At 47.8% G+C, this 24604-nt stretch overlaps 1 protein-coding gene across 1 annotated transcript in view; it reads left to right on the forward strand.

Moving 5' to 3' along the window:
• The window catches only part of TUBE1 (tubulin epsilon 1), a 119159-nt gene that overhangs the window by 86756 nt on the left and 7799 nt on the right, over window positions 1–24604 (forward strand). Inside the window, exon 11 of the mRNA XM_029595244.1 lies at window positions 5516–5690. Within this exon, the coding sequence (XP_029451104.1) occupies window positions 5516–5690 (175 nt within the window). The remainder of the gene's footprint in view (window positions 1–5515; window positions 5691–24604) is intronic.

A 24604-nucleotide genomic window follows, 5' to 3' on the forward strand; every position in this document is an offset into this window, starting at 1 on the left:
GGATAAAGGTGAACCAGTAGATATAGTATACTTGGATTTTCAGAAGGCGTTTAACAAAGTTCCTCATGAGAGGCTTCTAGGAAAAGTAAAAAGTCAGGGGATAGGTGGCGATGTCCTTTCGTGGATTGCAAACTGGCTAAAAGACAGGAAACAGAGAGTAGGATTAAATGGACAATTTTCTCAGTGGAAGGGAGTGGACAGCGGAGTGCCTCAGGGATCTGTATTGGGACCCTTACTTTTCAATATATTTATAAATGATCTGGATAGAAATACGACAAGTGAGATAATCAAATTTGCAGATGACACAAAATTGTTCAGAGTAGTTAAATCACAAGCAGATTGTGATAAATTGCAGGAAGACCTTGTGAGATTGGAAAATTGGGCATCCAAATGGCAGATGAAATTTAATGTGGATAAGTGCAAGGTGATGCATATAGGGAAAAATAACCCATGCTATAATTACACAATGTTGGGTTCCATATTAGGTGCTACAACCCAAGAAAGAGATCTAGGTGTCATAGTGGATAACACATTGAAATCATCGGTTCAGTGTGCTGCGGCAGTCAAAAAAGCAAACAGAATGTTGGGAATTATTAGAAAGGGAATGGTGAATAAAATGAAAAATGTCATAATGCCTCTGTATCGCTCCATGGTGAGACCGCACCTTGAATACTGTGTACAATTCTGGTCGCCGCATCTCAAAAAAGATATAATTGCGATGGAGAAGGTACAGAGAAGGGCTACCAAAATGATAAGGGGAATGGAACAACTCCCCTATGAGGAAAGACTAAAGAGGTTAGGACTTTTCAGCTTGGAGAAGAGACGACTGAGGGGGGGATATGATAGAGATGTTTAAAATCATGAGAGGTCTAGAACGGGTAGATGTGAATCGGTTATTTACTCTTTCGGATAGTAGAAAGACTAGGGGGCACTCCATGAAGTTAGCATGGGGCACATTTAAAACTAATCGGAGAAAGTTCTTTTTTACTCAACGCACAGTTAAACTCGGGAATTTGTTGCCAGAGGATGTGGTTAGTGCAGTTAGTATAGCTGTGTTTAAAAAAGGATTGGATAAATTCTTGGAGGAGAAGTCCATTACCTGCTATTAAGTTCACTTAGAGAATAGCCACTGCCATTAGCAATGGTAACATGGAATAGACTTAGTTTTTGGGTACTTGCCAGGTTCTTATGGCCTGGATTGGCCACTGTTGGAAACAGGATGCTGGGCTTGATGGACCCTTGGTCTGACCCAGTATGGCATTTTCTTATGTTCTTACCTTTTTTCCCAGGCCCCATGCCAATCCAGGAGAACAGGCTCTGTATACCCTTGACTGTAAACGGGTTCTAGCATTGACAGTATGGCATTTTCTTATGTTCTTATGTTCTTATGGGTAAGCAGACTCTCTCCTCCTGGTTGGCGGACTGCATAATCCTTCTGCTATCAGCAAGCGGGCATTCCATTTCAAGACCATGTTAAAGCACACTCTGTGAGGGCCATGGTGACTTCAATAGCACACGATCGGTGCCGCTTCCTGACATTTGCAGGGCTGCCACCTGGAGTTCTCTCCACACCTTTGCAGCCCACTATTGCTTGGACAAAGCCAGAAGACAAGATTCCATCTTCGGCCAGTCTGTCCTTCGTAACCTCTTTATAATGTGACGTACCAACACCCTTCCGTCTGCCCGATAGGGTTCCGGATGCCCTCTACCAAATTCCACCCCAGTTGTTGTGCCTGTTGCATGCCTTTGGGTATATTTGGTACATGTTCGGACATCCTCAGCTCGGTACTCACCCATATGTGAGGACTACCATCCTGCTTGTCCTGTGAGAAAGCAAATGTTGCTTACCTGTAACAGGTGTTCTCACAGGACAGCAGGATGTTAGTCCTCACAAAAACCCGCGCTCCGCCCCGCGGTGTTGGGTTCGTAATGTTTTATTATTTTATTTTTCAGCACTGCCTGTAGCTTTTAAATAAGACTGAAGATGGGACCTGCTGGCTGCAGGGTTAGTGCCATGCTGGGCATGCCCAGTAGGGGCCAGTCAAAGTTCTGGAAACTTTGACAGAAGTTTTCCGAGATTGGGCTGCATCCTGATGATGTCACCCATATGTGAGGACTAACATTCTGCTGTCCTGTGAGAATACATGTTACAGGTAAACAACATTTGCTAAACTGGCTGAGTTGGTTCTAATCTTTTCTTAAAAAAAAAAATTTAGAACTCTGCCTCCATTTTGGCTGGATGGGAGGATAAACCCATAGGTTCTGGACTGGTGTAGCAGAAGTAAAGGAAACGAAATTAAAAGGTAAGACATAATTTCTCCTTGGTTGCGGGATGGGCAGACTAAATAGGCCATATAGTCTTTTTTTCTATCGTCATGCTTCTGCTTCTTTTCTAGTTCCACTATTTCTTATTTTTTGAGATAGGGAGCCCAGAACTGCACATAATACTCAAAGGTGTGGTTGCACCATGGATCAATACAGAGGCGGCATGATATTCTCTGTTTTATTTTCTATTCCTTTGCAAAAAATACCTAACATTCTATGTGCCACACACTGGGGCAAAGTGTAGTCTGCAATGATTCCAAGATCCTTTTCCTAGATGATGATGCCATCTGTGTTAATTGACGAACCGCTAACTTTGCATTGCTCTCAGGCCATCTGAGTTAATTACCAGCTGTTAATTATATATATTAACTTTTATAAAAAGTTATTTTCTGAATGCCTTATTTATTCATTTCCCTCCTAACAACATTTATATGCTATCATTTGTACATAATCCAACCCTAATATGTTAATGCTATCCTCCTAACCCTTTCTTACCCCCTGACCGCTGTATTTAATTTCTCTCCTGTTAACAATATATCACAACAATTGTTCTATGTAAACGTTACTGTTTATTGTAAACAGATACGATGTGCAAACGGTTATCGGTATATAAATGCCATTAAATAAATACATAAATAATATAAAGCCTTGAATTGTACGTATCCCTGTAAGTTTGAATTATTATTTCTTATATGCATCACATTGCATTTATCCACATTAAAATTTCATCTGCCATTTAGATGCCCATTCCCCAGTCTGGCAAGGACTTTCTGCAGTTTATCAGGCTGTGTTTTTACTACTTTCAATATTTGTGTATTATCTGCAAATCTGTTCACTTCACTTTATTTTAAATAATTTATTAATCACTTTACTGATAAAATCTCTCTAAGTGATGTACAACATATCACATAAACAAACATGACAAAACCATGATAAAATATGCAAATAAAATATAAGCTTTTCTCAAATGTTCCATTACCACACATATATATGGCAGGATTAACAATCAAAAGCAGTAGACATTAACAATGTACGTTTTTAGCTGTTTCTGAAATCTCAATAGGTCCACTTCTTCCCTCAATGCCAATGGAAGACCATTCCACAAACTAGGAATAGTGAAAGAAAAGGACCTATTCTGCAAAGGGAATGGCGGAAGGTTTTAACCACAGGGGTTGGCAAGAGGTGTATCTTTGCCAAGCGTATGTTCCTGCCTACCTCATACCACTTCAATCTCCCTTTCAGATGTAGAGGGTATAAGCCCTGTAAAATCTTAAATATGAGTAACACATTTTTAAATTTGCAATGTGCAGTCACCAGCAGCCAGTGCAGGCCCTATAACAATTGTCCCACAGAAATACATCTAGAACTACCTGTGATAATATGTGCAGCAGTGTTCTGTATTAATTACAATTTACAAATCTGTTTCCTGGGAAATCCTAAATTCAGGGCATTACAATAGTCAAAATGTGAAAGCACCATTGCATAGGCCACCAGTTTTAACACTGACAAATGTAAACAAGGTCTGTTTATTTATTTATTTTGACATTTTATATACTGTTGTTCCAAATAAAGATCACAGTGGTTTACAAAAATAACATTCATACTATAGATCAACATAACAGGAGTTAATATAAATCTACTGTGATTTTCTAATACATATTAACTAAAATCTAGGACAAGCAGGTTTGTAGTACAGCAGATCTTTCATTTTTACAGAATAGACAGTGAGTTGTCTTAACATTTTCACCTTTCATGTTAAGACTTCACTTGCATGTTTTTAGTTTCTTTCTGTGGAATTCATCAATGATGCGGAAAAGGAAGCAAAGAAAGAGGTGATCTGATTTGCAAATCACACAAAGTTATTCAAAGTAGTCAAAGCACAAGCTTATTATGAAGAATTGCAGGAGGACCTTATGTGAGACTGGGAAAGTATATCTAAATGGCAGATTCAATTTGATGTGGACAAGTGCAAACTGATGCTCAAAAAAACTATTCCTAACTATAGGTATTGATATGTTCCATATTAGAAGATACCACTTAACACACAGATTTTGGAGTCATCATGGACAACTGAAGTCTTCAGAATACTTAAAAACATAAGACGTGCCATGCTGTGTCAGACCATAGGTCCATCGAACCAGCATCCTGTCTCCGACAATGGCTTGGAATTATTCAGAAAGGAAGAGAGAACAAACCAGGGATTATTATAATACTGCTGTATCGATCCATAATGTGACTGTAGCTCGAGTATTGTATGCAGTTCTCAAGTATGCAGTTCTCAAGTAAGATAAAGTGGAACTAGAAAAGGTATAGAAAGGGCAACAAGAATGATAAAAGGGATTGGTCCGACTCATATGAAGAGGCTTGAAAGGTTAGGGCTCTTCTGCTTGGAAAGGAGACTAATAAAGGTTAACAAAATCATGAGTGGCATGGAGTAAGAAAATACCTACAGTACCTGAATGTAATCCACTTTGAAGTATAGAAAAGCAGAATATAAATCAAATAAATAAGATGGTAGAGCACAGTTATTTACTCAGTCTACTACTACTTTGACTATGGGATGCTCCACAAAACTAAGTAGTATCAGATTTACAACAAATTCTAGTTAAGTATTATTTTAGTCAACACACAACCTATAGAATCTACTGCCTGAAAATATTGTCAAGGCTAGTAATTTAGCCAAGTTTAAAGACTGTTTGGATAAGTTTCTAGAATGAGTTCATTAACCATTATTTAGCTGAGAACCCTTAGGTGTTTCCAGCTGTCACTTCTGGGAGAGAGCAGCATGGACTGTGTTTTTCTATTAGGATCTGCTGCTTTCTACCAAGTGACCCAGATTGCTCATTATCGGAGGCATGATGCCAGGCTGATGAACCACTGGCCTGAACCAATAGGGCACTTCTTACATTCTTAATTTATATGTAGGTCTACATCATAGGTAAGTATATCTCTGACATCTATGGTATATAAGATGTATTTGTGTGTTTTGTTTTTTTAAATAAAAAATAAAAAAAGATTCTGTAAATCCCTTATATCTGTCACTACCCTAGTGTTTGCAATGGGCCCATACCTAAAACCAGTGTCTTGTCCTTGTAAATGCCTCTGTTCACTGCTGCATTTTTACTAAGTAAAGGCATGGTTGCCCCAGTCACATGTAAGCTCTGATTCCTTGCTGACTTGTGCATCATAGGTTGAAACCCTCCCTGCATTTTGTCTCCTGGAATCAAGAGGCCTGGAAGACAGGCCTATGCTCGGTCCCTCCTGTCGGTCATTCCTACTCTCTGCTGGCACTAGCAAACAACACCTGTGTGAAGCCCACCTTCATGGAGCTGAGGGAAAGGTTCACAAAACTCTACAAGAAAAAGGTACATAACAGTGAAACAGCTCTTCCACAGAACATGCAAGCCATTTTATGCCCCTCCTACCATGCTGGGACACTGGGTCAATGCTGGGTCAGAAGGAAGACTGTCCCTTAAGACCATACTGGGATACTGGGTCAGAGGGAAGAGTGTCCCTAGCATCATACTGGGACACTGGGTCAGTGCTGGCTCGGAGAAGAGAGTGTCAGTGCTGGGTCAGAGGAGAGAGTGTCCTCTTACTCCACGCTGGGTTAGTAATGAATGAGAAAAGGGAATGCCTCTTATTGAGCCCAGCAATACCAGTTTATCCAGCACTCGCTTTGTGCTATTGGAGTTCTCTCATGCCAGAACTGGTAAGGCCTACTCCCGCTTAATGTTTGATCTCAGAAGGGTGGTATGGAAAGGGTAGGGCATGGAAGTGTTTGTTTTGGTGGTTGTTTTGGGAGAGAGGGTGTTTATTAAAATGTCAGGCGTTCAAACCTAGGGTAGATTTGATTTAATTTATAAATTTAATAGCCTTTATAGTAACATCTGACCAAAAAGAAGCACAGTACATATTGTTTTTTCTTTAAAAACTGTTTCCATCTTGTCCTGCTACACCAGTCCAGTCCATGCTGGTGGGTGTTCTCTGCCTCTACCAGCAGATAGAAGCAGAGAACATTGATTTCCTCATGTGACATCATCACCCCTACTTAGGGGTGGTACAGCACAGCAGGAATCTATAAATTTCTGTTCATCATTGGATCTAGGGATCTGGCCAAGGGCCAGGCCATTGGTCAAGACCACCAGTGCGAGCCTGATGTTAAGCTTCCAGTCCTAGAGGAGACTTTGTTGAGATCTCGGGATTTGTGGGGGGGGGGGGGGGGGGGGCAGTTTAAAAATAAAGAACATAAAAAGCAGATTTTTCTCTTGGCTGAGAGCAAGTTGGCTGCTTGTTTCCTCTTTCTCCCCCACCCCAAAGCCTCCTGCCTGCACAGGTCTTCTCACACAAAGAGAAATCAGTCTTTAAGAGAGGACCGGTGGAGGGGCTTGCTAGAAAGCAGGTATGTGCTCCTTCTTGAGTTCTCGACAGTGCTAGAAGGCTGGTTCTGAGGGTGGCGGGCGCTGCAATCCTTGGGCAGGCACATGGCTGAGCAAGACTCATGGGGGGAGACCCGATCTAGAAGGCAAACCGCACCTGCCACTACGGCACCTGTGGAGTTTGCCATTTGGTATTGGAGAAAGGGCAGTTCTGCCTTGCCTATGGGTGCACAGGGGAAGTAGCAGGGAAGTGCTCCCTGTCAGGTTTAGAGATTGCCAGCTTACTTTTCTCCCTCCCGCAATGTGAAGCAAACAGCTTCCAAGGGGACTGCCAAATGGCCAGTAGTGAGCACTCCTCCTTTGGCGGCCATCATGCCAGAGGTTCCCGCATAAGATGGTCTTCAGGAGTCTGTGGGGGGATTGCAGTGCCTTCCACTTTAGAGTCTGTAGCTCTTTTTCCTCCTGCCTACCAATGTTTTCAATCCCAGGAAAGCTCGGGAATTTTTCGCCTGAGTAGTTTTTTTTAGATTTTTACACAAGGCCTTCTGCACCTTCAAGAGGCCAGGAGATGGCTCTGCTATGGATGGCAGTAAGATCCCTGAGGCAATTCCTCCAGTGCAGTCCTCATAGGTCCCACCAAAAAGAGTACTGTGAGCCATTGAGGCCTCAGACCATTCAAGGGAGAACCCGGAAGGCCATGGGGATGAGGTGTGTTTGGAGGAGGGGAAGGTTCCCCTGGGTCTGGTGGACGACTCCAGCCGCCTGTTCTACATGGATGAGATTTGCAGTTTAATTGAGCAGGTAATCACTTGTTTATGCCTCGAAGAAGGATACACTTATATAGGATCCAATTATTAAAGGGGTGTGGAAGTCCACTAGAGCCTTTCCTCTGCACCCTGATGTTGAGGAGATGATGTTGACTTTGTGAGAGTCCACTGAGTTACTACTGAGTGGGGTAAGGCTTTTGCAGAAATTGTAATCTCCTTTCTCTGGCCACCCTTCAGAAGTTTTTTCAAGTTCCCACCATTGATGCTGTAGTCACAGCAGTGATGCTGCATGCCACTATCCCATTGGGAAAGGTACGTCATTAAAGGACCGACAAGATCATAAGATGGAGCCTCCATTGAGGAGCTTGTTTACTTCTTCTGCAGTAGTTGTTCAGATTTCGATCTGATATGCTCTCATAATGCATGCTCTTCTTTGCTGGATTCAGCAGCTCCCAGAGACCGACAAGATGGCGAGGATGGAGTCAACCACAATATTTTTGGCGGATGCCTTCTGACTTGCTTTGTATTTCTTCCTGCTGTCTGGCTCTCTCTCTGTTCGTATATTGCTTTGGCTCAGTAACTGGACAGCGGACTCATTGTCTTAAGACTCAGCTAGGCAAGCTACCTTTCAAGGGAAGGTTGTTGTTAGGCAAGGATTTGGATCAGCTGGTAAAGAACTTAGGGGGCCCTAAATCCCAGGGTCTTCTGGAAGATAAGGGTCACTTCTTTAACAGAGCCAGTAGAGTCGGGCTCATTTCGTGACTCTGGTCTTTTGGTTACTTCTCCCAGGCCTCTTAGTTGGCAAGGGGAAAGAGTCAGTCCTTTCATGGCTTCAGGAAGCCGAGACCCATTCCCTGTACGTAACCGGATCAGTCCAGACTCCTGGGTTTTGCCTCCCCTCCAGCAGATGGAGACAGAGAAATTTTGATGGACTCTGCCATAACTACCAGGATGCCACCTACAGTCTGTCAGTATTACTCTGTCTCCAGCAGATGGGTTGGCATTAGGTTTAGTGCTAGCATAGATAGTTTTCTTGAGGATTTCAGACAGTCTTCCGCCTCCCAGAGGGTTGTTAGTTCCTGAGGGGACCATCCCCTCTGGTTTTCGAGGCCACTGATGTACAGGGTTGAGAACCCTATTTTCAGCCACTCACTGTACTGGGGGTGATACCGGGGAGCCCGGCTCACTCCCCCCAAGTAGGATTGGGACCCGGAGGCTCTGCGGCAAGTAAAAAAAAAGTCTTTTTCTTCTTGTCACTTTGTGGGCTCTCCTTTCCCTCCGTTCCCTTCGGGCTTTCTTTGTGCTATTTCGCCGCGCCATTTTTGGGTGGTGCTGCAGGAAAGTTTGGGGGTTGAAGTTTTCAGCCATGCCAAGGAGAGCTGCGTGTAAGATGTGCGGCGCTGCGCGCACCCGGATTTCTTCCAAAGGCCTTTGTTCCTCTTGCCTTTCCGGAGGAGAGGGAGCCTTTGTGACCCTACCGAGGGTCGTCATGCGGGTCCAGACTGTCTCCGGAGCGCTCGGGACCCTGCCGGCCTTGAATTTCAGTCCGTTGATGCTGAGCGCGGGAACGGGCGCCATCTTGGATTTGCTCGCGTCGGCAAGCACGGCAGCATCGGCAAGCACGGCAGCGTCTGCAGCGGTGGGGGAAGGGAATCTCCTGCCGCAATTATCCCCTCAAAGGTTAGCCCCTTTGGGGTGTGATTCGGGGGTGCTTAGCCCTCATGGTGGAGGGGAGGTCCCGGCAGAAGATGTTGCGGATTCTTCCTCTGATTCGTCATTTAATTCTGACTTTGTGCTTCTGATCCACAAAGCTTTTAAAGCAAGACAGTCAGGCAAAAAGAGGGGAAGAGAGGCCATGGGATTTTCGGACCCTATGGCCCGGCCACACAAGAAGGCAAGGCAGGTGGAGGAGATGGGACACCCACAGGGGCAGAGACCTCTGCGGTTCGAGGCCCCTCAGGAGGTCTCATCTACTTCTTCGGAGTCTGAGGATCCGGAGGATCCGCAATTACCTTCCTAGCCTCTGAGGGGGGTTGAAGGGGAGACAGACCCCACGCAAGGGGGTCTGCGCGGAGCTCATGGCATGGATGGCGATGATTCTAGTCATCAGGCTTTTTCATCGAGATGAGTTAGGCCCTCTCATTCCTGTCATATTACAAGAACTGGGTATTGAGACACACCCCCCCCCCCCAGGCAGAGTCTCGGCTGGGGGCTACGGACCCGGTTGTGTTGGGCTTGCGGGGGCCACCTTCCTCCTTTCCTTTTCATTTTTCAGCTTCGGACTTACTCTTTTGGGGTGGGATACCCCGGATTTAGGGCTGAAGGTAGCCAAAGCTATGGATAAGCTGTATCCCCTGCCGTAGGAGGCCTTGGAACTTCTCAGACTTCCCAAAGTAGATTCGGCAGTTTCAGCGGTCACGAAAAAGGCCACCATTCTGGTTACTGGTGCGACGGTCCTTAAGGACTTGCAGGATCGAAAGCTGGAAATTCAGCTCAAGAAAAGTTTCGAAGTCTCAGCACTTGGGGTCCATGCGGCAATGTGTAGCAATTTTGCCTTGCGGGTTCAGCAGTTACTAGCCAACGCAGCATTGTCGGAGGAAGAAGCCCTCCAGGCGGGGCGTCTGGAGGCAGTCATTGCCTATAGTGCTGATGCTTTCCATGATTTACTCCGCACTTCAGCCAAGTCCATGGTTTCCGCTGTTGGCTCGCCATCTGTTATGGTTGCAAAACTGGGCGGCAGACGTTTCTTCCAAGTCTCAGTTGGGATCTCTGCCCTTTAAGGGCAAACTGCTCTTTGGCAAGGAGCTGGAGGACCTGATTCAGTCCCTTGGTGAGATTAAGGTACACAGTTCGCCTGAGGACAGGCTGAAGTCTAGAGGATCATTTGGGTCCAGATCTTGGTTTCGTGGGGGTTGAAAGCCTCGGACATCCCATCCACCTGCTTCCTCCTTTTGCCAAAATTCTAACCGACAGCAGTCTTGGTCCTATTCCTTTCGAGAGCGGCGTTTTGGTAGACCCGGTAATACCAAGACCGCTCCGGGGGGGCAAGACTTTGCAATGATGGGTGGCTGGCCCGCTCCTCAGTATCGGGAGACGGTCTCTGTTTTACGAGAAGTGGGTCAGGCTCACGTCGGACCAGTGGATCCTTTCAGTGATAAGACACGGTTACGCGTTAAATTTTGCACGGCGGTCCCGCCATCAGTTTCTTGTCTCTCCCTGCGGGTATGCCACCAAGCGCCGAAGGTCAGGGAGTCTCTTCAGCGCCTTCTAGATCTCGGGGCAATTACTCCCGTTCCTTCGGCGGAACTGCAGCAAGGTCGCTACTCCATTTACTTCGTGGTTCCCAAGAAGGTACCATTCTCGATTTGAAGAAGATCAACAGATGACTCCGGATTCCCCGGTTTCGCATGGAGACATTGCGATCGGTGATTGCTTCCGTGCGGCAGGGGGAATTTCTAGCATCCCTGGATCTGACAGAGGCATATCTGCACATCGGGATCAGGGCCAATCATCAGAAGTTTCTACGGTTCTCCATTCTGGGGCAACATTACCAGTTTCAGGCTCTGCCTTTCGGTCTGGCCACCGCTCCCAGAACGTTTACCAAATCATGGTAGTGGTAGCTGCACAACTGCGCAGGGAAGGATTTTTGATGCATCCATATCTGGACGATTGGCTGATTCGGGTGAAGTCAGAAGTCCTTTGCCAAGAGGCGATCAACAGGGTACTTCAGCTGCTGCGTGCCCTCGGATGGGTTGTCAACCTGTCCAAGAGTCATCTGGTTCCTTCCCAGTCCCTGGAGTTTTTGGAAGCTTTGTTCGATACTCATCTAGGCAGAGTTTTTCTCATAGTGGACCACATTGCCAAATTGCAAGGACAGGTGAGAGCATTTTTGTCCAAACGTCCGCCCACGGTCTGGGATTACTTACAGGTTCTGGGTCTATGGCTTCGACCCTGGAGCTTGTCCCTTGGGCCTTCGCCCACATGTGGCCCTTGCAATCAGCTTTGCTTTTTCACGTAGATAAGCATCTGAATTAGCCATGCTGTCTGGGTATGTCTTCCGTGCCACTAGGTGGTGGAGCTCTCTCTAAGTCTAGTAAAATCTTTCAGCTAGGGGCTCCCTCCTGCCTGTTGCTAGGATTGCCTCAGGTTCCTCAGTCAGTTTTTTTTTCCACGCGACCATTAGCCTCGCGGAGCTCGTCTCTCCTGAGAGAAACTGAATTTGTGAGGAAAAAAAGTTTAGAAAACTAGAGAAAAACATTTTAAAAAAGCAGTAAATTTAATATCTTTAAGCTCTGCTTCACCATGCCTCGTCCAGGCTTTAAATTTTGCTCGTGTGGTAAAATTGTCTGCCACAGATGGTCATGATTCAGTTTCTATATGTCTCAGACCACAACATGACCTGAAGAATTGTAGGGACTGCGGACGCATGTCCCCATGGGCTCAAAGACAGCGAGCTGCAAGGATCCAAGATTTACAAGCCAGAGCTTCAGGCTCTTATGCAACTTCTGAAGCCTCTGTTCGCTCCTCTCCAGGTCCTAAACGAAAGAACAAGGACCTATCATCGAGGAGAGCCTCTTCAGTGGATGCCCCCAGATAAGGACATCGTCCTTTGACCGCCGATCGAGACTCAGTCCAAGCTGAGGGGGATGCGTCGGTTGCATCGCGGCCCCGTGCTTCACCGACGCATTCTAGTTCATCGACACATCGACGCTCCACCGTTAAGACTGATACGACATCGAAGATTGCGATCATCAACGCACCAAAGCATCGACGCTCTGAAGCATCGATGCACCCACGCATCGAAGCATCAACTCGACCTAGATTCTGCGTCGAAGAAGTGTTGAAACGACGCAGTGTCGACGCAGTCGACACCGCATCGGCGCAGAGAAGATATTGTGTCACCGTCTATTCCAACCGACGCCCCTACGACGCAACCCGATCCTGCCAACGCACCGGAGATCCCTCCGACTCATCTGGCTCCTAAAGTACCGAAAAAACACCACACTGGTCATAAAGGAAAGAAACCAGTTCCAACACCTTTACCAATAGAATCTGAAGAAGATCTATCACCAATTTACTTATCAGATACATCTTTTTCACAGGAATAGTCATCTGACTCTATACTATCTACTGATATGCAGATTCCAAGAAAGGGGTTTCCTTCTCAACCACCGTTAAAGCCTGCGGAAGCTCCACCAATACCTACTAAGGTACCTACAGGACTTCCACCTATGATTCAGACATAGATACTTCCTCAAATTCATCAACAGGTTACCCTTCTGATCCACCAGAATTGCCCCCACAACCTTCATCTCCTCCGGAAGATCTTTCATATTCTCAATTTATTGAGAAAGTTGGACAAATACTAAATGTCGAAACCAAAAGGATTCCAGACCCACGACAGAAGATGTTAGGAATACTTAAAATATTTGATGTTCCTAATGAGCCGGTGGCTTTACCACAACACCAGGTTCTAACATCATTAATGGAAAAAGCATGGGACACTCCATTATCTACCCCATCAGCGTCTAGGAAGGTAGATATTAAATATTGAATGAAAGATTCTCCATTTCATACAACAGTCCAACTTCCACACCAATCAGTCGTGGTTGAATCTGCGATGCAGAAAGCTCGCAAGACACAAATACATTCTAATACTCCTCCAAATAAAGAAAATAAGTCCCTTGATGTTTTGCCAAAAGATCCTTCCAATTCGCTATGCTGAATGCCAGAATACAAAATCATCAATTCTATATAACTCAATATCTATTTGAGAGTTTACAGGCATTAAAGCCACACCTACAACAAGGATCTCAGGATAACACATTACCCATTCCTTTTTATAACTTGGAAGAAGGATTAAGACACCTGTTACGATCGGTGCACGAGGGTTTCGACATCTCATCTAAAGCATCAGGAAATGCATTAGCGGCGAGATATATAGCGTGGTTATGTTCCAGTGCTATTCGGGAGGACGTCCACGACAAACTTGCAAATCTGCCGTGTCACCCAGATAATTTATTTGGAGATCAGTTTACCACCACAGTTGCAAAACTGAAGGAACAAAAAACTGCGGTACTTTCTCTAACGGCACCTCAACATTCCACCACAACGCGACGATTGTACACTAATCCGGTTCCTTACAAGAAACAATCCTTTAAACCATTTAGGCCTTATTATAAGCCTCAAACCTATTACCCGCCCAGGCAACAGCCATATCAACCACCAGCACCTTGTCAACGTGCAAGAAACCCCCGTCCAGCTAGACAGCCGACTGATCCTCAACCGGCAAAACCGGCGTCAGGTTTTTAAAACCTGCTCTGCCATCACCACTGACACCAGTGGAAGGGAGATTATCCAAATTTCTTCCCACATGGAACAACAAAACATCAGATAAATGGGTTCTATCCATAATACAACAAGGATATTCTCTCCATTTTTCCTCCCTACCTACTCTTCCACATCGGATCCACCAAAAAGCATTCACATTCCACAAAACTCAACTTCTGCAAGAGATACAACTTCTCTTACAAAACAATTGTATCCAGAAGATACCTTACCCACAAAAACATCTAGGGTTTTACTCCCAATATTTCCTAATTCCCAAGAAATCGGGAGGATTACGCCCAATCTTAGACCTCCAGTCATTCAACAAATATCTTCAAACCGAGAAATTCAGGATGTCTTTTCTCAAATCCATACTCCCCTTTCTTCAACCCAAAGATTGGATGTGTTCACTCGACCTGAAGGATGCATATGCACATATACCAATTCATCCAAGATCCAGATGTTACCTGTGTTTCCAGATGGGAAATCAACACTTCCAATACAAGGTTCTTCCATTTGGCCTCTCCTCTGCCTCAAGAGTGTTCACCAAGTGCCTAGCAGTGGTGGTGGCACACCTTCAACTACAGGGGGTGCAAATATTTCCTTACCTCGACGATTGGCTGATAGTTGCAGACAATCAATCATTGTTATGAGACCATCTTCTTCGCACGATATTCTATTTAGACGCTCTCGGTCTCCTCATAAACTACGAAAAATCAAATATGGAACCCACACAGACTTTACAGTTTTTAGGAGCCCTAATAGACTCAGTCCAAGACAAAGCATTTTTACCGCATCCGAGAGTGTTAACTCTTACAATGATAGCTACAACACTCCTTCACGCTACGACAGTACCAGCACGCCAGTTCCTCACAATTCTGGGACATATGGCTGCATCCATTTATGTGGTTCCAACTATTCGCCTTCACATGCGCCGTCTGCAATGGGGTTTGAAAGATCAATGGGATCAATTTCTCCAACCATTGTCAACTCCCATTTCATTAACCAACAATATGAAATGGGATCTAGCATGGTGGTTACTTCCAAACACCCTACAATCTGGATCCCCCTTGCGCCCACTACGACATCAGATCTTTCCTAGCGTGTAGCAGATGGACCCAGGACCAATGGGTATAGTGTACTCCTGCTAGCTGTTGGAGATAGATCAGATTTCAAAGTGACATCAGCCCCTAGTACATATAGCCCTGCAGGAAGTGTAGCTCTTCAGTATTTTCCATCTCCATAGCAGTTAGGGACTATCTGCACGCTCTCAAGCCTTAGATCAAATTCAAAGAAGAAAACCCGAAATTGAAAGAAGAAAACCTACCTGAAGACGAGCCCCGCTCTCCTGCAGTGATACCCTCAGGTCCCTCCCCCAGTTGAGATTCGAGGTGATTTCCGTGGTCCCTCGGAGGTGAGCCTCGGTCCGGCGGCCGAATCGCAGCAAGGACCTAGCCCCCGATTCTTCGGGCGCGGCTGAGAGGCAGCGGGTGCACCCTCGAGCGCGGCAGTGAAGGTATTTGCCCTCTCCCCCCGCAGCCGGAGACCGCCCGGGATGAAACCGGGAAGCGCCGAAGACAAGGTAAGGTAGAAATCTTCTACTTGAATCCGGTCTCCGAGGATCGAGGAGGAGCACAGGTCACCGACCGGGACCAGTGCCACCGGGTTGATCCACCCTAGTAGGGCCAGACCCCGGCTATTCCAAGAGTCTGCCCACATGGAGACTCTCCAAGGGGGTCGCCATATTGCTCGCCATCGCCATCTTGGCGTGCTCGCCATCGCCATCTTGGCCTACTCACCGCGCTATTCGCCTCCGAGCGCACACTCCGAGTCAGGCGCACAAAGCACTTGTGCGCATAGACTTACATGCGCAGAAACCCTTGCGCGCATAACTTGCACGCACAGAGCCAAGCGCATATCTACGGCACTGCCGCGCGCACAACTTACACACTCAATTTAAGCCCACTGGAGCGCATAAGATTTACGTGTTGTCAGCCATGGCACCCCCAGGAACAGAAATTAAAGCGCAAGGCCTCTGCCCAGCATGCCACATCAGAGCCGCACAAAGCGAGGAGGCTGACGCCCTGTGCACGCAGTGCGAGGAGACCCTGGGAGATCCAGCTCAGGGCCAGTCCCACCCAGGGCCGAATTCTAACTCCTCAGGGACCCCCCCACAGATGGGGACCCCCAAGGAACCAGCACCCCTCGGCTTTGATCCAGCGTCAATATCATGGGTGGAGTTCTTCAAGGGGATTCACGCCTTTGTTCAAATGCAAACTGAACCTATGGCTGACCAGCCACATGCTCCACCGGAGGACCCACATGCCCCAGGCCCTTCAAGACCTAGGCACAGGCTCCCATTACCCAGAAGCCCCACCTATGGGGACTCGGATATCTCTGAGGAGGAAGCCGAACCCCTAGAAGAGGGGGAGCTCCCCCCGGGGACAGAGCCTCACCGAACCATGAGACGCTTCTTCACAAAGGACGAGCTCCTGGACATGGTCAATCAATGCCTGACGGAGCTCGCTATCCTGGGCCCAGGTACTTCGGGAGAACCTAAACCGAACCCCCTACTGGAGGGGCTTCGACAGACTTCTCGCCATTTCCCTCTGTTACAAGCAGCACAACAGCTGATTGACCTGTAATGGAATGCTCCAGAGTCCGCATTCAAAGGGGGTCGAGCCTTGGAAACCCTGTACCCCCCTGGACCCAGCAACCAAAGATCTTCTTGCATGCCCAAGAGTGGATGCCATGGTCTGCGCGGTCTCTAAGCACACCACTATCCCAGTGGAGGAAGGAGCTGCGCTCAAGGATGTACATGACCGATGTCTGGAGTCCATCCTTAAACAGTCATTTGACGTTGCCGCTATGTCTCTACAAATTGCGGCCTGCTGCACCGTGGTGACACGTGCCTGCCTATCACAAACCAGGAACAACACCCCGGGAGAAGACATGGAACCAGCAGTTTCATTCCTAGCGGGTGCTGCCTCCAACCTAGTGCACACAGCAGCCAGAGGAGTGTCATTTGCGGTGGCTGCCAGGAGGCAACTCTGGCTCCGAAGCTGGTCGGCCGACGCATCTTCCAAAACGCACCTCACAAGGATGCCCTTCAAAGGATCCTTCCTGTTCGACAGCGAACTAGAGAAACTGGCCGACAAATGGGGTGAGTCCCCATTGCCGTGACTGCCAGAAGATAAGACGAAGAGAAACCAGCGTCCCTTCCCCAGGTCCTCCAGGGGCAGAAATTCATAGCGCTTCAATCCTTACAGGAGCCACTATCAAGCGCCCCGCTCTACGGGCAAGAACCAGTCCTTTCGGACCAAGCACAACAAGAGGGGAGCCAGCTCGGGTACGGGCCCCAGCCGCACCCCATAATGAGATTCAGCCGACCCATCCAAGGGAAGAAGCCATAGGGGGCAGACTAGCCCTATTCTACCGCAGATGGGTCGAGATAACCTCGGACAAGTGGGTCCTAGCCATCATTCAGGAGGGGTACTACCTGGATTTTCTACAAACCCCCCCCCCCGGACAAGTACGTGGAGTCCCCCTGCCACGACCCCTCCAAGAGGGCGGCAGTGGAAGCTACGCTGTCCAGGCTACTGGCCCTCGAAGCCATAACCCCAATACATCCACAGGAAATAAATACTGGCCATTATTCAGTTTATTTTATCTTCCCAAGAAAGAGGGAACATTCAGGCCCATCCTGGATCTCAAGTCGGTCAACCGCCACCTCAGGATCCCTTGCTTCCACATGGAAACCCGACGATCCGTTATAAGAGCGATACAACCAGGAGAGTTTCTCACATCCTTGCATCTTTCGGAGGCCTACCTGCACATCCCCATTCATCAGGAACATCAGCGCTACCTACGCTTCAAAAGTCCTGAACCATCACTACCAGTTCCGGGCACTACCCTTCGGGTTAGCCACAGCACCCCGGACGTTCACCAAGGTAATAGTGGTGGTGGCGGCAACATTGAGGAAGGAAGGAATCCTCGTTCACCCTTACCTGGACGATTGGCTGATCAGAGCAAAGTCACCGGAGGAAAGCCGCCAAGCAACCAACAGAGTAATAACTCTACTGGAAAGCCTAGGATGGGTAGTCAACACAAGCAAAAGTTCCCTACAGCCCTCACAGTCACTGGAATACCTAGGAGTCCGATTCGACACCAAGGAGGACAAGGTCAGCCTGACCCCCATACGGAGATCAAAATTGTGGAACCGGCTGCAAACCTTGCTGAACGATTCTCGTCCCACAGCATGGAATTACCTGCAAGTCCTCGGGCTGATGGCATCCACACTGGATGTTGTGCCATGAGCGCGAGCCCACATGAGGCCCCTACAGCGCTCACTCCTATCACGGTGGAGCCCACAGTCCCAGAACTACACCATTCGTCTATCACTCCCGGGCAAAGTTCGGACCCAGCTACGGTGGTGGCTGCAGGCTAGCCACATGAGCCAGGGATCAAGACTATCCTCCCCAACCTGGACTCTACTCACCACAGATGCCAGTCTACGAGGATGGGGTGCACACTGCAAGAAGCTAACCGCCCAAGGGCAGTGGAACGCAGAAGAGGCGGGATGGAAATTCAGCCGCCTAGAAGCGCGGGCAGTCAAACTAGCCTGCCTGCAGTTCGCTCACAGACTTCGAAACAAAGCGGTCAGAGTAATGTCGGACAATGCCACGACAGTGGCCTACATCAACCGGCAGGGGAGAACCAGAAGCCAACAGGTGTCCCTAGAAATAGACCCCCTGATGGCGTGGGCAGAATTAAACCTCCAGGAGATCTCCGTCGTCCACATCGCCGGGAAAGACAACATCACAGCAGACTTCCTCAGCAGGGAAAGTCTAGACATAAGAACATAAGAACATAAGAAAATGCCATACTGGGTCAGACCAAGGGTCCATCAAGCCCAGCATCCTGTTTCCAACAGTGGCCAATCCAGGCCATAAGAACCTGGCAAGTACCCAAAAACTAAGTCTATTCCATGTAACCATTGCTAATGGCAGTGGCTATTCTCTAAGTGAACTTAATAGCAGGTAATGGACTTCTCCTCCAAGAACTTATCCAATCCTTTTTTAAACACAGCTATACTAACTGCACTAACCACATTCTCTGACAACAAATTCCAGAGTTTAATTGTGCGTTGAGTATAAAAGAACTTTCTCCGATTAGTTTTAAATGTGCCCCATGCTAACTTCATGGAGTGCCCCCTAGTCTTTCTACTATCCGAAAGAGTAAATAACCGATTAACATCTACCCGTTCTAGACCTATCATGATTTTAAACACCTCTATCATATCCCCCCTCAGTCGTCTCTTCTCCAAGCTGAAAAGTCCTAACCTCTTTAGTCTTTCCTCATAGGGGAGTTGTTCCATTCCCCTTATCATTTTGGTAGCCCTTCTCTGTACCTTCTCCATCGCAATTATATCTTTTTTGAGATGCGGCGACCAGAATTGTACACAGTATTCAAGGTGAGGTCTCACCATGGAGCGATACAGAGGCATTATGACATTTTCCGTTTTATTCATCATTCCTTTTCTAATAATTCCCAACATTCTGTTTGCTTTTTTGACTGCCGCAGCACACTGCACCGACGATTTCAATGTGTTATCCACTATGACACCTAGATCTCTTTCTTGGGTTGTAGCACCTAATATGGAACCCAACATTGTGTAATTATAGCATGGGTTATTTTTCCCTATATGCATCACCTTGCACTTTTCCACATTAAATTTCATCTGCCATTTGGATGCCCAATTTTCCAGTCTCACAAGGTCTTCCTGCAATTTATCACAATCTGCTTGTGATTTAACTACTCTGAACAATTTTGTGTCATCTGCAAATTTGATTATCTCACTCGTCGTATTTTTTTCTAGATCATTTATAAATATATTGAACAGTAAGGGTCCCAATACAGATCCCTGAGGCACTCCACTGTCCACTCCCTTCCACTGAGAAAATTGCCCATTTAATCCTACTCTCTGTTTCCTGTCTTTTAGCCAGTTTGCAATCCACGAAAGGACATCGCCACCTATCCCATGACTTTTTACTTTTCCTAGAAGCCTCTCATGAGGAACTAAAAGAAACAGATAAGTATGAGAGAAAAAATGTGTGAAGCTTGCTGGGCAGACTGGATGGGCCATTTGGTCTTCTTCTGCCGTCATTTCTATGTTTCTATGTTTCTATGTTTGTCAAACGCCTTCTGAAAATCCAAGTATACTATATCTACCGGTTCACCTTTATCCACATGTTTATTAACTCCTTCAAAAAAGTGAAGCAGATTTGTGAGGCAAGACTTGCCCTGGGTAAAGCCATGCTGACTTTGTTCCATTAAACCATGTCTTTCTATATGTTCTGTGATTTTGATGTTTAGAACACTTTCCACTATTTTTCCTGGCACTGAAGTCAGGCTAACCGGTCTGTAGTTTCCCGGATCGCCCCTGGAGCCCTTTTTAAATATTGGTGTTACATTTGCTATCCTCCAGTCTTCAGGTACAATGGATGATTTTAATGATAAGTTACAAATTTTTACTAATAGGTCTGAAATTTCATTTTTTAGTTCCTTCAGTACTCTGGGGTGTATACCATCCGGTCCAGGTGATTTACTACTCTTCAGTTTGTCAATCAGGCCTACCACATCTTCTAGGTTCACCGTGATTTGATTCAGTCCATCTGAATCATTACCCATGAAAACCTTCTCCATTACGGGTACCTCCCCAACATCCTCTTCAGGAGAATGGAGGCTGTCGTTCGCAGCCTTCAAAATGATAGTGGATCGGTGGGGGACACCGGACATGGACCTTCTGGCAAACAGATCCAGTGCCCAAGTATCCAGATACTTCAGCCGCAGGCAGGAACCGCAGTCCCAAGGGATCGATGCCCTGGTACAGCCCTGGCCCCCGGGGACTCTACTATATGCCTACCCATCGAGGCCCCTACTGGGCGCAATCATTCACAAGATACACCTACACAAGGGATTAGTTCTTCTGGTGGCTCCGGACTGGCCAAGAAGACCCTTGTACTCAGACATGAGAAGACTGCTGGCAGGGAACCCCCTACCCCTGCCCCCACACAGGGACCTGCTACAACAAGGTCCGATCCTCCACGAGGACCCAACTCAATTCTCTCTTACGGTCTGGCCATTGAGAGGGCTCGCCTGAGAAAGAGCGGATACTCAGGGGCAGTAATCGACACTCTCTGAGCACGCAAATTCTCCACATCGTTAACGTACATAAGGATCTGGAGAGTATTTGAAGCCTGGTGCGAAGACCACAGCATCAAGCTATGTTCATTTACAGTTCCCGTAATCCTGGAATTCTTACAGAACGGACTACAGAAGGGTCTGTCCCTCAACTCCATCAAGGTACAGGTGGCCGCATTGTCATACTACGGCTCCAAGAGCGAGGGCGACAGCATAGACTCTCACCCGGATGTCTCACGCTTCCTGAAAGGGGTCAAACACATTCGCCCTCCACTAAAGTGGCCGGTACCTCTGTGGAATCTCAATCTCGTTTTGGACTTCCTAGCGGGAACCGCCTTCAGACCCCTCCGAGGCCTGTCCCTCCGCCTGTTAACCTTAAAGACGGTGTTTTTGCTGGCGGTGTGTTCAGCCCGCCGCATATCGGAACTGCAAGCACTGTCCTGCCGTGAGCCGGTCCTCAGGCTCACCCCGGGGTCCATCCAACTACGCACGGTCCCCTCCTTCCTCCCCAAAGTGGTCTCACACTTCCATCTTAACCAGACCATCTCGCTACCAACGACGGATGGAGTGAAGAATTCAGAAGAAGTCTGTAGTCTATGCCACCTCAACATTGGCAGACTCCTATCCAGATACCTGGAAATGTCCGAACCCGTACGAAAAACGGACCACCTTTTCATCCTTCACAGCGGAAAGAGACAAGGGGAAGCGGCCTCGCAGGCAACCATCACCCGCTGGATCAAGGAAGTCATCAAGGCAGCCTACGTAGAAGCTGGCAAGCCACCACCTCTACAGGTCAAGGCCCATTCTACCAGAGCCCAGGCAGTATCCTGGGCAGAAACTAGAATGCTGTCACCTGCCGAGATCTGCAGGGCGGCTACATGGTCCTCCATCCATACCTTCTCCAGATTCTACCATCTGGACGTTCAGGCTCGGGAGGACACGGCATTTGCAAGGGCAATACTAAGTGGGTCACGGGCAGCCTGATAATTTCGTTTTCCTTAGTGTAGACATTTGGACTCAGCATACCACCCTTGGCTGCCGTCACACATGGTCTTTCAAATGATTCAAGGGTAAGCCATGTTTTCATTTACCTAGGGCATCCACCCTGCTGGGTGTCGACGCTTTCCGGTTGAGTACACTGGCGGTCTCCAGCTATAGTCAATCAACCAGTTCAAGTTAAACAAGTTTAACGTTTAACCAAGTTATGAAGTTATCCAAGTTAACCAAATTATTAAGTTAATCAATCAGTCAGTCACACATATATCCACAATGCTTTTCGAGGAGAATACTGAAGAGCTCCACTTCCTGCAGGGGTGTATGTACTAGGGGCTGACGTCAGATTGAAATCTGATCCGTCTCCAACTGCTAGCAGGAGTACACTATACCCATTGGTCCTGAGTCCATCTGTCTACACTAAGGAAAACGAAATTATCAGGTAAGTAATTTCTCCATTCTTTTCCCTGTACGTACCCGGATCAGTCCAGACTGTGGGTTGAGCCTCCTTTCCAGCAGGTGGAGACAGACTAAAACTGAAAAGATATCCTATATGAGGACAGAGCCTATCCTGTAACCCTTCAGTATTTGTCTGTCTCCAGCAGGTACAGCACGTTTCCCTTCGGTCTCCTGATCTAGGCTAGTCAGCCTTCTTTTTCTTCCTTCCTTCTGGGATCAAGCAAGTACTTATTCCTTAGGGATTGTGTGGTTTTTTCTTCCTGTTAAAATAAAATTAAAAGGTTAGTCTGGAAGTTGTAGAATTTTTCTTCAGGAGACGGCTCCGTCTCCTGGCTCTTGCCGGACTCAGGGGGGCTTTGCCCCTTGTGCAGTGCATAGCCTGTGTCCGTTACCGCTTTCAGGTGTGGGGACCAAGTCTGGTAGTCCAGTACTCGTCTCCCCCCCCGGCTACCGAAGGGTCTTAAATTTACGCTGCTGTGCTCCATTTTTAAAAAAACCAAAAAAAACAGAGGCACAGAAACAGGTTTAAGTTTAAAAGTATTTCCAGTACTTTTATTACTTACCTACAGCAGCAGACCAATATTCTTTATCTTTGTTCCCCACCTGGGCTTGAACCGGCAGCCAGACAGGCAGGAGTCAGCAGGTTTCCCCCCTGCTTCACTCCGGGCCTCCAGGCTGTCAATCAAACTTTTTTCTCTGCAGCTTTTTTTCTTCAGTGCGACTCTCTTTGCTGCGGCAGGCAGCCTGCTTCTTCTCTGCCAGACCCCCTTCATGTTTTATGCGAGGGGGCCTCTCCTCTGCCTCCCTGCCGGATGGGGGAGGTCCCTCCTCGGCAGGGCAGGCAAATTTAGCACGGGGGATCGACTCCCCAGAGCTTGGCCAGGCCGTTCCCAGGTCAGGAAACCCGGGAATGGCGGCCATTTTGGATTTTTTATCTGCTTCATTTTTGGAGCTCCTTGGGGCTGGGGGGGCCGATGTTTTATCAGCTACCCCCCGATTTCAGCCTCATGGCCCCCCAGGATGGGTTTTCTGGTACCCTCTCACCTCCCTCTCCCCCACCCGGGACTTCCAGGGCTCGTTTTTTATCTGAATTTGCCCTCCTCCTGCGTAGATCTTATTTAGCTAGCCTGCAGGAGGAGGAGGAAGGTCCCCTCCTTGCCCCCTCCCCCCGAGCAAAAATTTCCCCGCTCCGCGCCGTTGACGGTTAGACCGGCTGCGGAACCCCCGGGGTCCCTTGGGGCACAGGTGGTCCCGGGGGTGCCCCCCGACCTCCCGGTGGATCCGGTACCCCAATCTGGATGCGGAGGATACCCTTCCACCTCTGGAGGGGGATGACCCCCAGGGTCTTACGGGACACCCTTACGGCCTCTTTGCCCAAGGATATGGACCCGGTCCTAGCGGGAATCAGGGATCCAGCAAGCGCCTTCCCCTTTCATCCCACGCACAAGTTGTTGCGCCTGCGGGAATGGAACACTCCCGAGGCGGGACTCCGGGCGGGCCGTGCACTGGACAACCTCCCCCTCCCGGAGGTATGCTTAGATTTAAAAAAAAAAAATAATAATAATAATCCCTCCGTGGACTACTTATGCGGTCACGATACAGGAGGGTTTCCCGGCTTTTAAAGCCGCCCAGGTCCGCATGCTCGAGGCTCATGTGAAGCGCATTTTTGATGTCCTGGCGCTGGGGGTGCGTGCAGCTATTTGCAGCAGTCTCATGCTGTGGGCAGGTCTCAGGTGGGTTCAACAGTTGCTCTGCACCCGGAACCTCCCGTGGGCAGAGGCTGCGCATACGACCTTCTCCGCGTCCAGGCAAAGGCGATGACTTCGGCAATTTCCGCCAAATGGCTCCTCTGGCTGCGCCATTGGTCGGCCGATCCGTCCTCCAAAGCCCGGTTGGGCACGTTGCTGTTCAAAGGTAAGCTGCTCTTTGGCAAGGACCTTGAGAAACTATGGATTCCTTAGGGGAAAGTAAGGTCCATAAGCTTCTGGAGGACCGTCCGAAGCCATCCCGTTCATTTACACCCTCTCGTCCACGTTTTCGGGGCCAGAGACGGTATACCCCACGCGGGCAGGGTGACTCCTCAGGGGGTTTATCCTTCTTGATCGCAGTCTTGGTCGCAGCCTTCTCGTGGGCTCCGTTCCTTTTGCGAGG

The sequence above is a fragment of the Rhinatrema bivittatum genome, chromosome 3 (assembly GCF_901001135.1).
Source record: "Rhinatrema bivittatum chromosome 3, aRhiBiv1.1, whole genome shotgun sequence".
Classification (NCBI taxonomy): domain Eukaryota; kingdom Metazoa; phylum Chordata; class Amphibia; order Gymnophiona; family Rhinatrematidae; genus Rhinatrema; species Rhinatrema bivittatum.